The 14,029-nt window shown below is 40.9% G+C and overlaps 1 protein-coding gene across 1 annotated transcript in view; it reads left to right on the plus strand.

Moving 5' to 3' along the window:
• The window catches only part of EYA4 (EYA transcriptional coactivator and phosphatase 4), a 3,122,134-nt gene that overhangs the window by 2,291,850 nt on the left and 816,255 nt on the right, over positions 1-14,029 (plus strand). The window contains exon 10 of the mRNA XM_044077094.1: positions 11,850-11,932. Within this exon, the coding sequence (XP_043933029.1) occupies positions 11,850-11,932 (83 nt within the window). The remainder of the gene's footprint in view (positions 1-11,849; positions 11,933-14,029) is intronic.

Here is a 14,029-nt window from a genome sequence, read left to right on the forward strand (position 1 = left end):
AGAAACAAAAAGCAGATAAAGATAGTCAATATAAAAAAGGATTTACATGGTTGTAACATATTACAGTCACACACAAAGCAAGGTTGGATCCAAAACAAAAGTGAGTAACAATAGCAAAGCAAACCTCTGTACAAACAATTTTGTTTGTGTCAACACAGAAATGGAACTTGGTTCCCCCACCCCCAAAACAACATGCAAATGGCACATTTTGCTAACAAGCAATGAACTGCGAAAAGTGCTGTCAAATAAACTGCCCCAAAAACGTGTACATATTTACCACAGAGCGTTCAATTTTATGCAATTGCCAGTCATGTCTACCTGTGACCAGCGCTCCCATAGAGGTGTCTGTGGGCCATCCACTAAGGCTAACAACCCTGTATCATTGACAGTATAGGACATTTATGTGGTGTAATGGATAAGGCATTAGCCTCCTAAGCCAAGGATTATGAGTTTGAGTCCCATCTGAGATAACATAATCTTGATACAAATGGAGCTTTTCTCCCTAAAGTGGTTGGCATAATAGTTAAGATAATTTGCCTTACATACACAAGGTGTGGAGTTTGATTCTCACAGGGGTTAATTGGCTAGGCTTAAAATTGTGTATAATGGCAGTTAGCCTAGTATGAATATATGAACAATAGAAGAGTGTAAAAAGAAAAACAGTTGTAACATTAACACTTATAACAGTTAATACGGCTGTGCATCTGAGGAAGTAAAATGCCCTGACAAACGTGCCTATGCCATCAGTAAACTTTTAAGAAGTGCATGTAGATAAAAGTGGCATTTGCTAATGCATACATATAAAAGATTTTTAGTGACGTGAGCATATCCAGTATATAAGCGAAAAAATGCAGTCATACCTTATCAAGATTAAGTAGTCTTCTGTGCAAATAAATCCCAAAATAATATCTTCTTCTGTGTTATCCACATAAACAAGTCTCCTCACCTTAAGGTTCCGTAGCTACACGGTTCCATTTTAATATTGTAGATTCAGGGCTGTGAGCATGGTGAAGATGCAAGTGAGGTGGGAACTCATTAGAATTGCTGAATCCCAAATACTTGTCTCCATATAGCAGATGTAAACATAGTACAGGCACTCTGTCAGTGTTTGTTGGTAATGGATTGCAGCTGTTAATGATTACTGGTAGGGAGAAAGAAAACACAACTGCAACTCCGGCTCCCTTACCTTCAGTGGATGTGTCAGTCAGGTTAAACTTACAAGTATAGAAGTGATTGTAGCAAGGTTTTAATTGTAACTAAGCACCACATATTTCACAGTTTCTGTTCAGTAACATCCAACCTCCCCTTTATTTTTGACAACAATATATTATTGCCATTTAATATCCTCACACATTTTAAGGACAATGGTACAGAATGCATTACAGACTGCGTGTGTCAAATTCTGAACTAGCAACATCCCACAGTGTGTACGTATGCTAATAAAGAGAACTTATAATACATAGAAAGTTAAATCTAGGCAAGACTGGTATGTATAATGCTCTTCTGTTCTTTTCTTTTCACAGTGAATTCTGAAATAGATACCAATAGGCAGGCCCATGCTGAGCATCTAGAGAGAGATTGAGGGAAGGAAGTACAACAGAAATATTATTGTAACTTTAAAATTTAAAGAAATATTTTCATTTTTGTACATTAGTAGCTTATGCTAACTGTAAGCATGCATATCATAACTGTAAAAGCGAGTAAGCATGCATCAGTCTGTAGCAAAAAAACAACTTTAGAAGTCAAGTATAAGACTGCAGTCAAAGGTTTTGGATTCAAATACCATGAGTAACTCGTATAGCATACTGCAATTCTTTAATAATATTACAAAAATTAAATTCTACACAAGTGACATAAATGCCCTGCTAACTGTAACCTGTATAATTGGACCAAACATATATGTAGTATCTGCACATTGCAAGTATTTATTTGAGTAATCTGTAATTATAGTTTGTAGTTGTTAGGAAGTATACTTTCATGTAAAATGTCAGATAAAATAGTTGTGTTATTGTCATAATGCATTGCTTGTCACATATGATGGTACTAATTTTATCTTTTTGTTTTCTCTCACCCCAACCCTTATCTCTTTTTTTATTTTCTATTACATGTCATCAAAATGACTCCATATCATCCATCTGTAACAAATCACTAAATGCTTTACACCACAGGGAAGTAGGACAACACCAGTGGCTCAGCCTGCCCCCACTCCACTAGCTCCAGCACCAATGCCCTACACATGTGGTACCCAACCTGGTCGCACTGCGTCTGCTGCCCCTGCACTACCTGTGCCCTCAGGTAGCACTACATCAGCAGTTGGTGCTATGGTACCTTCCCTCCAGGAGTAACTGGTGGAGGTGGGGATTTCATCACCTGCCAGGAGATGCCAGGGTTGGTGCATAGGGTCATGCACAGCACCATTAATGTTCACCTACACCAGATAAGAGAAGCTGCTCTCCTTCATGGTCCCTAGGTGGAAGCACTCAAGCACTCCAGCAGCCAGTGGAGTATGGGGAAGGTAATGACAATCCTGCGGGTGAAGACTAGAGTCTCACTGTCCCCATATTTGATGGTCATTGGCTTGCATTGTTCCCTCAGTCACCCCAATCATGGTGTTCCCCAAATTTTTGTGTCCCTCACCATCCCTATGTCTTGTCTTGTTTGTCCTGTTTGTTTGCATTTGCTTCCTCACCTACCCAACTTACCTGACCCAGAAGTATCACTGTCCCTTACCCAGCATTCCGCTCTTACTGAAAAAAATGGGCAGTTGTCCCACCAAAAAAATACCATCCCATACATAGCTCTCCATTTTGCACATGTGTCTTCTTGGCACACTTGATTTGGTTCAATTGGCTATACAACATGATTGCATTGTTGTTAACCCTCTTTGTGGTGGTAACAGTCCAAATTCAGCTAATATTCTATACATATTTTCATTTTACACCGTTGAAGAAGTGGATTGCTATGGTTCTTTCCTACCTCCCTTCTGCACATTCCTATATTGCTTTCCCTTTGTTCTTTCCCCTGCGTGCTCCCCACTCCATTTCAACACTTTCCTATTTCCCCAGTTTTAACAGCTATAATCTGGTCAAATAACAGAATCACACACAACGCAAATAAGTAACAAGAAAAAAGCAATGGACCACCCACATTTTAGTCTCTATGTTTGCATGGAGATTGGCATCAAGTACCAATGCCAAGCTGTGGTGAATGGTGCTTCTGTGGTGTGGTTACCTCTGTGCAATGCTGCTTAAACATGCTGTACTACATCAACACTCAGTAACACATGGTAAATGTAGTGTAAAGTATAATCTCATTGCATTATCACTACTTATTTAAAAGTATTACATATACCTGAATGAGAACCCTTTATCATCTGGGCTCCAAAAGAAATGTGTCAGTGCATTTATACCTGCTGCCACAGAGTCAGCTAAGCAGCAGGTGTGTTTTGTACACTCAGTACTGAACTCTTAGAAAGTTAGCAGTGAGGCTTGCATCTGTGCACTGCTTAACTATGCACGAACAGGGAAAGTTGTAAAATGTGTCTCTCGCATGCACAGACACTTTGCCAGCCATTGTACAAACCCTGCTGCTTGGCGGTATGCTATGCAAAGTATACAATAGCAGGTATTACTTTTGTTTACTGTCCATTTAGCCTTCATGCCATGAAGCTACATGTGGGGAAACAAACAAAATGAAGGCACTATCTAAGAAAATGACACAAATTTACAATGCAACCATATGTTACCTCCCCCCATGCACTGCAACCTTGGTCTCTCAGTATGTGTTCACAAATATATCAACTACACTGCAATAATAAATAACAAACATTGTCCTATGACAGTATACGTTCAGATTTTCCAGTACATGTAGTAATGTGGACATCTGTTTGCATATAGTTTATAAAGCTGTCTCTTAAAGTATACCTGCACATTGGAAACACAACCACCAAATGCTATATATTGCACACTCATCAATCTGGTAACATGCAAGAAGTTTAATATCTTGACAGTTGGACATGACTATCTATCCATTTCATGCCGGCCTTCCAACATCTTCACTCCAGCATTCACTGCTGATGTCATGCACTATAAGTTGTCCTGCAGCCTTGTGAAAGTCAAACTTGTGCCATTGCGCTTGTGAAAAGTACTGAGTTCTCTAGTTAGTGTAGTTAGATAGGTAGGGGTTCTGTTCTCACTACTGTCAACTGGTGTGTGAGTGTGTGAGTGAGTGTGAGTGTGAGTGTGTGTGTGTGTGTGTGTGTGTGTGTGTGAGTGTGTGAGTGTGTGTGTGTGTGTGTGTGTGTGTGTGTGTGTGTGTGTGTGTGTGTGTGTGTGTATGGTTTTGTGTGTGTGTGTGTGTGTGTGTGTGTGTGTAGGGGGGTTGGGTATGTTTGTGTCCCTGTCTAATTAGAAGTGCATAATTGTGTATCCTGCAGTCACCACTCCAATCCCATGGAGTACCAATATTTTCACAGTTGGACATGGCTAGCTATCCATTTCATGTGTGGTGCTTGTGTTAAATACAGAGTGCTCAAGTTGGTGGACTTGCATAGATAGGGGTTCTGTTCTCATTGCATTCAGCTGGTGGGAGATGTATTTTGTGCAATTCCTTGGCATTAGAGAGAGCATTTTACACCAGAGTGTGGGACGCTGTTATTACCATCTTTCTCCCACCAGACTCTGCTGATGTCATCATCTGTAGCTGATCTGCAGATGGGCAATATTTCCATCAGGGCAGGGTCAGAGACTTGCTTGTAGGCCAGGCACAAGTCACTCCTTCCTATGCAATACAGATTACTGTGACAAGGCTTTCAGTCCATCCACATATGTCATGGCATGGTTTTTAGCCTCTGTATTTTCTTGGTGAGAAACCCCTGTGGTCTCTCCAGCTGCTGCAGGTGTCTGGTGATGTACCAGCAAAAGCAAGTATTGTACTCTATTAGTGTTCTGATGAGGGTCAAGTACAGAGCTGTTATAACATCCTCAAATCTAGATATGATGGCCTGACTTATGAGCCTTTCCATATCACTGTGGAAACTTTGTGATCGAAGTTCAGATTGCTGTCTACCTGTGTTCCTAGGTCTTGCACCACTGAGTTTGAGCATGGGTAGGGGGGTGTTGTAAATACCATAATTAGAGGGGAATTCCACTTTGAAGAAGGCAACATTAATGACACATTTTTGTATTTATTTGTAGACTGTGTGGCTTTGGCACCAAGCATTTGTCTGTGTTAGCACCTCCTGTAATATGGTATCATAATTGGTGGACTCAGTGATTGAACCCAGTATGCAGTTATCAACAAACATGGTAAGCAAAAGGATGTATACTTTTGTCTGGACTGCTGAGAAATAGTTTCCAAACAGTAGAGGGTCCATCACAGGTCCTTGTGGTTTTCTGCTGGTGACAGCTGTACTGGTAGCAACTTTCACACTATGTGTTCTGTTGGTGAGCCAGTTGGCAGTCTGTCTAGTGATATAAGGGTTAATCCCCAGCTGAGAGTGTTTCTCAATGATACCTGAGTGGAAGATTGTGTTAAAACCCTAGACCAGATTAAGATAGGCAGTATGCACTGTCTTACCTTCATCCAGGCCTATCACACAGAATCAGTGGGCTGTGATAAAATAATAGATTGCCTATAGCATGACTCAGAGCATACAACTACCTGTACGTCAGTACACCCTGTAGGTGGAGTATGTTCCCATAGAAGGGTGTGCATTAACATGCATCCATCTGAGTGGGAGGGAACATCACCTGATGCATGCATGTATAGATGGATCTTGACTGTTCTAATCTGTGAGGTAGACCAACATGTAATCATGAACCTTTTCTAAATGGACACTGGTAATATCCCTGCTGTGTGCAAAAGATATGTGTCAGTTGTTAATGCTACATCCATGTCTGTTACATCTGTTAGATATCCTCAAGAAGGTCATCAAGGGCATGCATGATGACAACAATTATCATCCTGTGGAACTTGACCATGCCAAGCATTTGACACAAATCCACACTGCGATATTAACTCAACACTGTCGCAAGTGGCCATAAACACCTATATCACCAAGTAGGTAGACCACTGGATCACATACATGGCATCAAAGTATGTTGAAATATGTGAAGTGACCTATATCTCCAGTCCAGTGATCAGGTCCATACATCAGGGTTGTGTGCTAGGTCCCTACCTGTCCATTATTTAAGTCGTAGACGTCAAGAATGACATACACATCCTGTGTCCAGACAACTGTTTGGAGGACTGCACATTGTGGGCAGTCATTGACTCCCAACTGTGATATTAGTATAATACAGAGAGTATCATTACACACCAAAGATTGCTGCCATAGCCATGCCAATACATGAGATGAAACAAAAACATGGGGGGATGTGTTACGTTATGAAAACAAACACACAACCCAGAGATAATGTAGACATTACACTTCTATGAGCAGACCAAGTTGTATGTGACCTGTGTCCTGGGGTAGATGGTATATGGAATGTCCACCAGCATGTGGCACAGTGGTGACTACTCCCTTGTATGAAACTCAACTCCTGAGTATGTGCAGGACATCCACACCAAAGGCCATAATACTCCATAGTTCACAGACCTCATCACACCAATATTTGAGTACAGCGTGCCCTTCTTCATGTACCTCCTTACACATCTTCCATTGATGTGTAACTGAAGTGTACCACCTTTGCCACAGTAAGCTCTCATACATCTTATTGGCCATACCTAGGTATTCATTTTGTTGCATAAACATTACTGTCTGTTGGTGCAGAACCCCCATCAAGGTGTTATACCAGATGCATGGTTGATACCTGTTCTGGTGATGCACACAGTACATATGCAGCTGTTTGACAACATTGATGGCATGGGTTACATTCATGACAGTGTGGATTGTGCCATATATATGCCATTCACACCAGTCAACTAGCCTGGATTGTTCATAATGTCACATACAGGCATAGCAGTGTCCCTCCTAACACTTCCAGCAGATGTTACAGTGTCAGGATGGCATACTTGATTACCTTCATAGATTGCTGATATGTCACAGTAGTTGTACAAGTGTGTTCATGCAGAACCATCTATGATCACTCAGAATCACATATGTTATGTCAGAGACATGGGATTACTGGTAGTAGTATTCTGGTATTCTGATATTGTCCATGATTGTGTGTGCTTCTGTTTACTGTTGTCCATGAACCTGTAACTCTGTCCCACTTGTTGGAGATCTCTGCTAACATTACAGTCACATTCAGGCAAATCAGTTTGCACAGCTTCACAATATGCACCAAACCCCAATTGTATATAACATCCTTGATAGATGTCCTCTCCATTGTTCATGTCAGGATGCTTATATCACAAAGACATCTTCTCCATTGTTATGCCACCTTGTCTGACAGTCACATAATATGCATCTGCGCTGTGCAGTCTGTACTGTACCATGTCGATATGTGATTAGTGTTCCTGCTTCAACTGTCTTCCATTTACATGCCTTCATCTGCTGTACATTATGATGATTCACTTGTCCTCTTTCCTTGTGTTCATTCCTACAATTCATTTGTCTCCCTATTCAATACACACACTTCCCCAACTGTTAATTTTACATGGCAGTCCACGTACCATTACAGATCATTTATACAACTTTTGTTCAGAATGTCTGAAATGGTATTACATAATACTCTCCACTGTATACACTGCCCTGTAATGTGTTTGGACCATATACATTGCTATATTATTAACCCTGATAGTCATTGTGGCATTCTGCACAATTTCGTAGACCTACTTTGCCCATAAGTAAACATCTTTTTATGTCTGCTGCTGTCCGTGTTATTTTATATGGCTTCCTGGCCAGCAGCACTGTTGCTAACGTTATAGTCACATTGTTTATGTTTGAATGTGGTGCACTGTATGATTATGTATTGAGAGCTGCTGCTCACTGTGCAAACACATGAAATCCATGTAGGCTTTGTGCAAAGCCTACAAGGAGTTAATTAAGTTCCAGTGAATATGTAAATGCAAACAAAAAGAAACATTTCTGAAAGTCCTGGTTTTGGACCTAACAATTCTGCAGACATATTCAGAAACCAGTACAATTGTTATGTATATATGCTGATTAGCCAACATTACAACCATAAAGTCAAGGCCCAGTCTTGAGTGCAGAGCAATGGAAAATTAAATATTGCAAAAAAAAAAATACATATAAAAACAGCATCATGTGAATCTTTTTTGTTGTTGTTGTTTTTTTACCACAGCAGCCAAAGTCCAACCATGAATATAACCTGGTACCAACAAAAATAGTATGAATCTATATTTAACAAAGCTAATAGTGCAGCTTAACTAGTTCAAATTCCAATATTATTTAAAAAAATGACATACTTTTTTAATTGCTCCTCTTTTACTTTGCTTAACAGTGTTCCTCCCACACCTTCTCTAAATCCACTGATCTTGTAAAGCTCCCTAAATTAGAAGAACTCATGCATCTTATCTGTCCTATTATTTGGCTGCAAGGACACTACCTTCATTTCTCTGTTACCTTCTCAGCACCAGTAAACAGCATTTCTTACAAAAAGCACTTTCAATGCTTCCATAAAAGTTTGTCTGTAATTTATCTCTCCCTGCTAACAGTCATCAGTCTCATCCACATACTGCCTGATTTGATGCAGTATAACTTACAGATAGTCACGATCCACATATGCAGGTTAATGTGCCCATGTAAAAGTGTTTACTTGGGTGCCGCAACTGCTGTAAGACCTGTTGGTTTTCATACCAGGGTGCAAATGGAAGTAATATGACCCATGGTTTATCCTGCTCCAGTGCAGTAGAGGCTTAAAGCACTTACTATGGCTCCAGTGACACAAGTTTGAATAACAGCACAAGTCATTGAAAATGCAGGCAGGGATGGTATGCATGCCAATCCTGGAGGAAGGGATCACTTGCTTGGATTAATCTTTGTGGATGATCCCCAGTGGAGGCTGGGGACTCATGAGGTTATTGTCCTCAAGAGGATAGCTGTGGCAGAATCACACATGGAGGTATGAACAGTACAGGTACAAATCCATGCCATCCTCTTGACCCTAGGGGCCATATATTGGGTGAAATTGTGTTATACTGACAAGTCTTGTAATGGCCCATTAGCTAAGCGATCTCCTGTGAACCTGTGAAGCTATAGCAAGGGTTTTCAGTGTTTAGCAAATGGCCAGCAGCATTTGTGCTATAAAATTTGAAATAATGGTTTTAATGCAAATCTCTGTAATCATTGTAAAAGTAAAAAAGAAAATAGTATGTACAGTGACAGATTTTGAACAGTGTTTATGAAATTTGGGGAGAGACACCAAAATAATGGGACACTGTAATGGCTGCAGGAGGGGTGGCTGGTACATTTGACCATGATCTGGCTGTGCCTCTTAACTGAAAGAACCTTCTCTCTGCTATGTATCTTGACACAAGCAAATTCAGTACTTGGGTTCGATCTCTCTTCACTGTCCTCTCTACTGCCTATCCTTCTTTGAAAGAGCATTCTCTAAGCTGAACACATTGGTCTGAATGTCAGTCTCTGCTAATAATAATATTGCACTGGGACTGCTTTCAGAAATTCCTTTTACAACATCTTACTCTCTCAACTCACTGCAATTGTTTTACTGACATTTACCTGTTCATTTCCTTATTGTCCACTCCACTCTTTCAAATCCCAGCCATTTCTAAATTCTGCAGCAGCTATTATTATGCTACATGCTCGACTTACAATTATCTGTGTTACTGAGCATTTAATCTGTTTCTCTTCTCTCTTAACTCCTTTACTATGCAGCTTTATGTGAATAATATAAGTATTCCTTCTGGCTTACCTTGCAACAATGTATAAGCGTTATTAGTATCCCTTCTGGAATCTACTCATTTTTTTTTCTTAACCTAAGGTACCAAATCCTATTTTATTACAATTTAGTATACATTTAACTAGTAGTTTGTATTAATGTGCTCTGGCCTGGACAGTGGCTAAAAATCATCCCTGGACCAGTTCAGTAACCAGTTTAACAAATAGGTTCATAGGTTCATACTAGGCTATCTGCCCAAGGGCATTTATAAGCCTAGCCCAGAGTTTTGTGGCTTTCGCCACCCCTTTACTATGCCCATTATTTTGCTGTGCCTCTGTCAAGCAGTGACACTGAGATAATCCCTGGGGTATATCTGCAATCTCCCATCCATTGGTCAAGATTTCTCTTGAACAATGCCAGCGAGGTGCTCTGCCTCACATGTACCGGGATTTTGTTCCACAGCATAGGGAGTCTCTGGGTGATGAATCTGTCCGTCCAGCATGTCCTATTAATAACCGTGTCAAGGTTTAAGTCTCCTGCCCTTGTAGTTCTGAGGGATCTAGATTTTTTGAGGTGAAGCATGTTCATCAATTCTAGGTTGGACATGGCCTTGTATGTCAGGCACAGGTCACCTCTGAGCAGACGGTAAGCGACTGAATAGAGCTGGAGTTCCTTCAGTCGGGCAGCATAGGACATATTTTTGAGACCCTTTATCCTTTTGGTGAGGAACTTTTGGGGCCTTTCCAGTTGCTGCAGGTGTCGTGTCAGATACATTCTGAATGGGGCATTGTACTCAATCATTGGTCTGATGAGTGATGAGTACAGGGGGACGATGACCTCCCTTGATCTAGATGTGAATCCCTTCATGATCAGGTGGGCAATGTAGAAGGTCTTCCTAACTACTTTGGCAATGTGAGTGTCAAATGAAAGGTTACTGTCAACCTGGGTCCCCAGATCCCTGATAACCTCTTCTGTGCTTAGTGGGTTGCCACCTATATGGTAGCTAGGGGTAACCTTGTTTTTTCCGAAGGATATGACTATGCATTTTTTGGCGTTTAACTTTAGGCCATGGCTCTGGCACCAGTTATCTGTTTCTATAAGACCCTTCTGAAGGATATCTGTGTCAGATGTGTTCTCAACTATGGTGCCCAGTTTGCAGTCATCTGCAAATTTTGTCAGCCGTTATCCTCCTGTGTTTGCTTGTACTTCTGAAAAGTAGATGCCAAACAGGAGTGGGCCCAGGACTGAGCCCTGTGGGACACCACTTGTGACAGGCTTTGAGTCTGACATGGCACCAGCAACTCTGACCCTGTGGGTTCTGTCACTTAGCCAGTTTGCAACCCATCTTGTGACGTATGGGTTTACATTTAAGCTGATAAGTTTTTCAATGATACCTGAGTGGGGTATCGTATCGAAAGCCTTTGCCAGGTCAAGGTAGGCTGTGTGGACTGCCTTTCCCTCATCAATGGCCTTGGTGACTGTTTCGAAAAAGTCAACCAAGTTTAAAAGGCATGATCTGCCTTTGACAAAGCCAAACTGGGTCGGATCCAAAGTCTGCAAGTCCCCTATGTCTTTATTTATGAGTTCCATTATGATCCTCTCCATAGCTTTGCAGATCAGGCTTGATGGAGAATGGAGAATAAGTAAATAAATTGATTCAGTTATTTAGTTACAGATTGAGGAACATCATCCCTCCAGTTTTACTGCTTATGCTGATAACCACTGTAAAAGTTTATTAATTATGTTTTTGTGAGAGTAGATCACGATTTCCAGTCTGATGCTAATTTTATGACATTAAAGATATTAATTTCCAATTCATTGTTTGCTGATGCAGTTTAAGGTATCCCAAGAAGGTTAAGTGATATTTAATAGATATTTAATATCATTCCTCATCCTTTGGCTATAAAATGCATACTTAGGATAATTCATAACAGCCATGTGTCGCTTGTATTCTGTCTTGTTTTCTCCCCTCTTTTTGTCATATTATTATGGAAACACCAGAATATGCTTACATAATTTCATGTGTCTTGTTTTTAATTGCAGGTTCTAGTTTTACATCATCATCCGGTATTTATTCAAGCAACAACTCCATATCCAATTCAACAAATTTCAGTACTTCACAGCAGGTATTTTTTTCTTTTAGTACTGCTTACATTTTGCAGGAATACATGGCTATTTTGAAATTTTCTCTTATTACGTTTAGTTGTAGTGAATCATTGTACACAATATATGCTGATTGTGAGATTTTTGGGCTATTTGTAAAATTAAGTAGTTTATAACAAACAGTTGATCAGATGATGTGAATCTTCACGTAATCCTTGACTGTGGGCTCAGTTCCAAGCCACGGAACTGACTCAGCCATTTATTTCAGCTCGTGTCTTTCAAAACTCTTGAGCTAGGCTCTAGCCATGAATTAACTCAGATCTTGTTTGCCGCTTCATTGTCAGACGTGTCCAACCTACCTCTCAAGCTTTGGCTGTATTTCAGTAAGTGTTTTTCCATATTTCTTTCTTTTTTTCTATAAACTTATGCATACCTCTTTCTCTTCCCACTCCTCTGTCTAGCTTTAAGCTTGTGTGTGAGTGTCTTTCCTTTGTGTTCCTTTCTACCATTTTAAATCCCTCCTGCATTCCCAGTCCATGGATTCTACCTATTCCCCTTGTGAGTGTGCTCATGCACCAGTCACTAAGCATGCGGTGGCCTCCCCCACCCACAGAAACACCCAACAAGTGACCTTCTCCTGTACAGGCTTTACCTCCAGCAAAAGTTTGTCAGCCAGACCAAGCTCAACAGTTTAAGGCTCAGTCCAGTCACTAAGCGTGCGGTGGCCTCCCCCACCTGCAGAAACACCCAACAAGTAACCTTCTCCTGTACGGGCTTTACCTCTAGCAAAAGGTTATCAGCCAGTCTGAGCTCAACAGTTTAGGGCACAGTATAGGTGCTTTCTTATAACTTACTGCCCTACTAGCTGAAGTACTGAAATAATTGTTAATTGGCTTATTCATTGTTGTAAAGTAGTTACAGGAGTGCACAATTGTAAAACAACCCATATGCTTAAGCATAATATCCTAATTCTACTCCCAGTGCCTTTTGAAATAATGTTAATAAACCACTAGGTGGCAGCAGACATCCAGGTACCACATTCTCACTGGTGATACCGGTGAAACAGTGTAAGCCATGATATTCATTCTGCCTGATGTTTACCCTCCTTTTTCCTAGGTCAGTCTTTAAGTGTTGACAGAAAGTAAGGATTTACAGTGCAGAGTTCACTCAGTCATGGTGTAAGCCATGCTGTTATCTCTTCTCCCTCTCAAATTGTAATACTGTAGCTTAATACCCTAACCTGTGAGCCATTTACAGAATTAGTTTACTCATTGGGGTGACTTTAGTTACAAGACTGATTGTTTTTTGGTGCCACTTCTGCAGTCATTGGTTTCAGCCCCGCTCTGTTCACCTTTGCTGCACTCAGGCTCACTCCACTCCCCTACCATGCCCCCATTTCCCACCCGCTCCTGCTACTCGCAGATGTATCCCTACTCCAAATTACCTGACCCTGTGTACCACACCCACTGTCCAGTCTAATCACACACAGAATAAATCCACACCCTAAAATACACTCTAGACCACACCACAGCATAATTAACTAATCACTCTCTCTTCCACTACCCACTCTTATCTCAAGCACCTCCTACTAATCCTCTGACATACTCTACTCCCCATCCCATTCAACCCACACTCTCCTCAAGAACACAAACCCCCCTTCCTGGACCTAAAACAACTCCCATTATGTGTCATACCCCCCCCCACTCCCAACATTGCAATACTCCCTTACTACTAGTTTATTTATTTATATGTCTCTCCATAGCCTCTATCCGTACCGCTTATCATTTTACACTCATCCATTACAATGATCTCAAACCCCCCACCCTACCCCTTACCACTACCTACCCCCCAGACGTATATTCACATCCTCATCCATTTATTGACAATCCTTCATCCAACTCACCTTACATACCTTACATATTTATTATGTCTCTCCATCCAAAAAACAACCAAGTCTCAGATTCCACTCCCTAATAATACTATATCTTAAAACAATTACCACCACAGCAGCCCAGTTACTAGTAGGAGGAGATATTCACCCCAACCCCGGCCCAGCACACTTCCAACTAACACATGCAATTCCCACCTTCCATGTAAACATAAACACACCGACTTACTAA

Source organism: Protopterus annectens, chromosome 1.part1, assembly GCF_019279795.1.
Source record: "Protopterus annectens isolate FY-2018-M chromosome 1.part1, PAN1.0, whole genome shotgun sequence".
NCBI classification, from domain to species: domain Eukaryota; kingdom Metazoa; phylum Chordata; order Ceratodontiformes; family Protopteridae; genus Protopterus; species Protopterus annectens.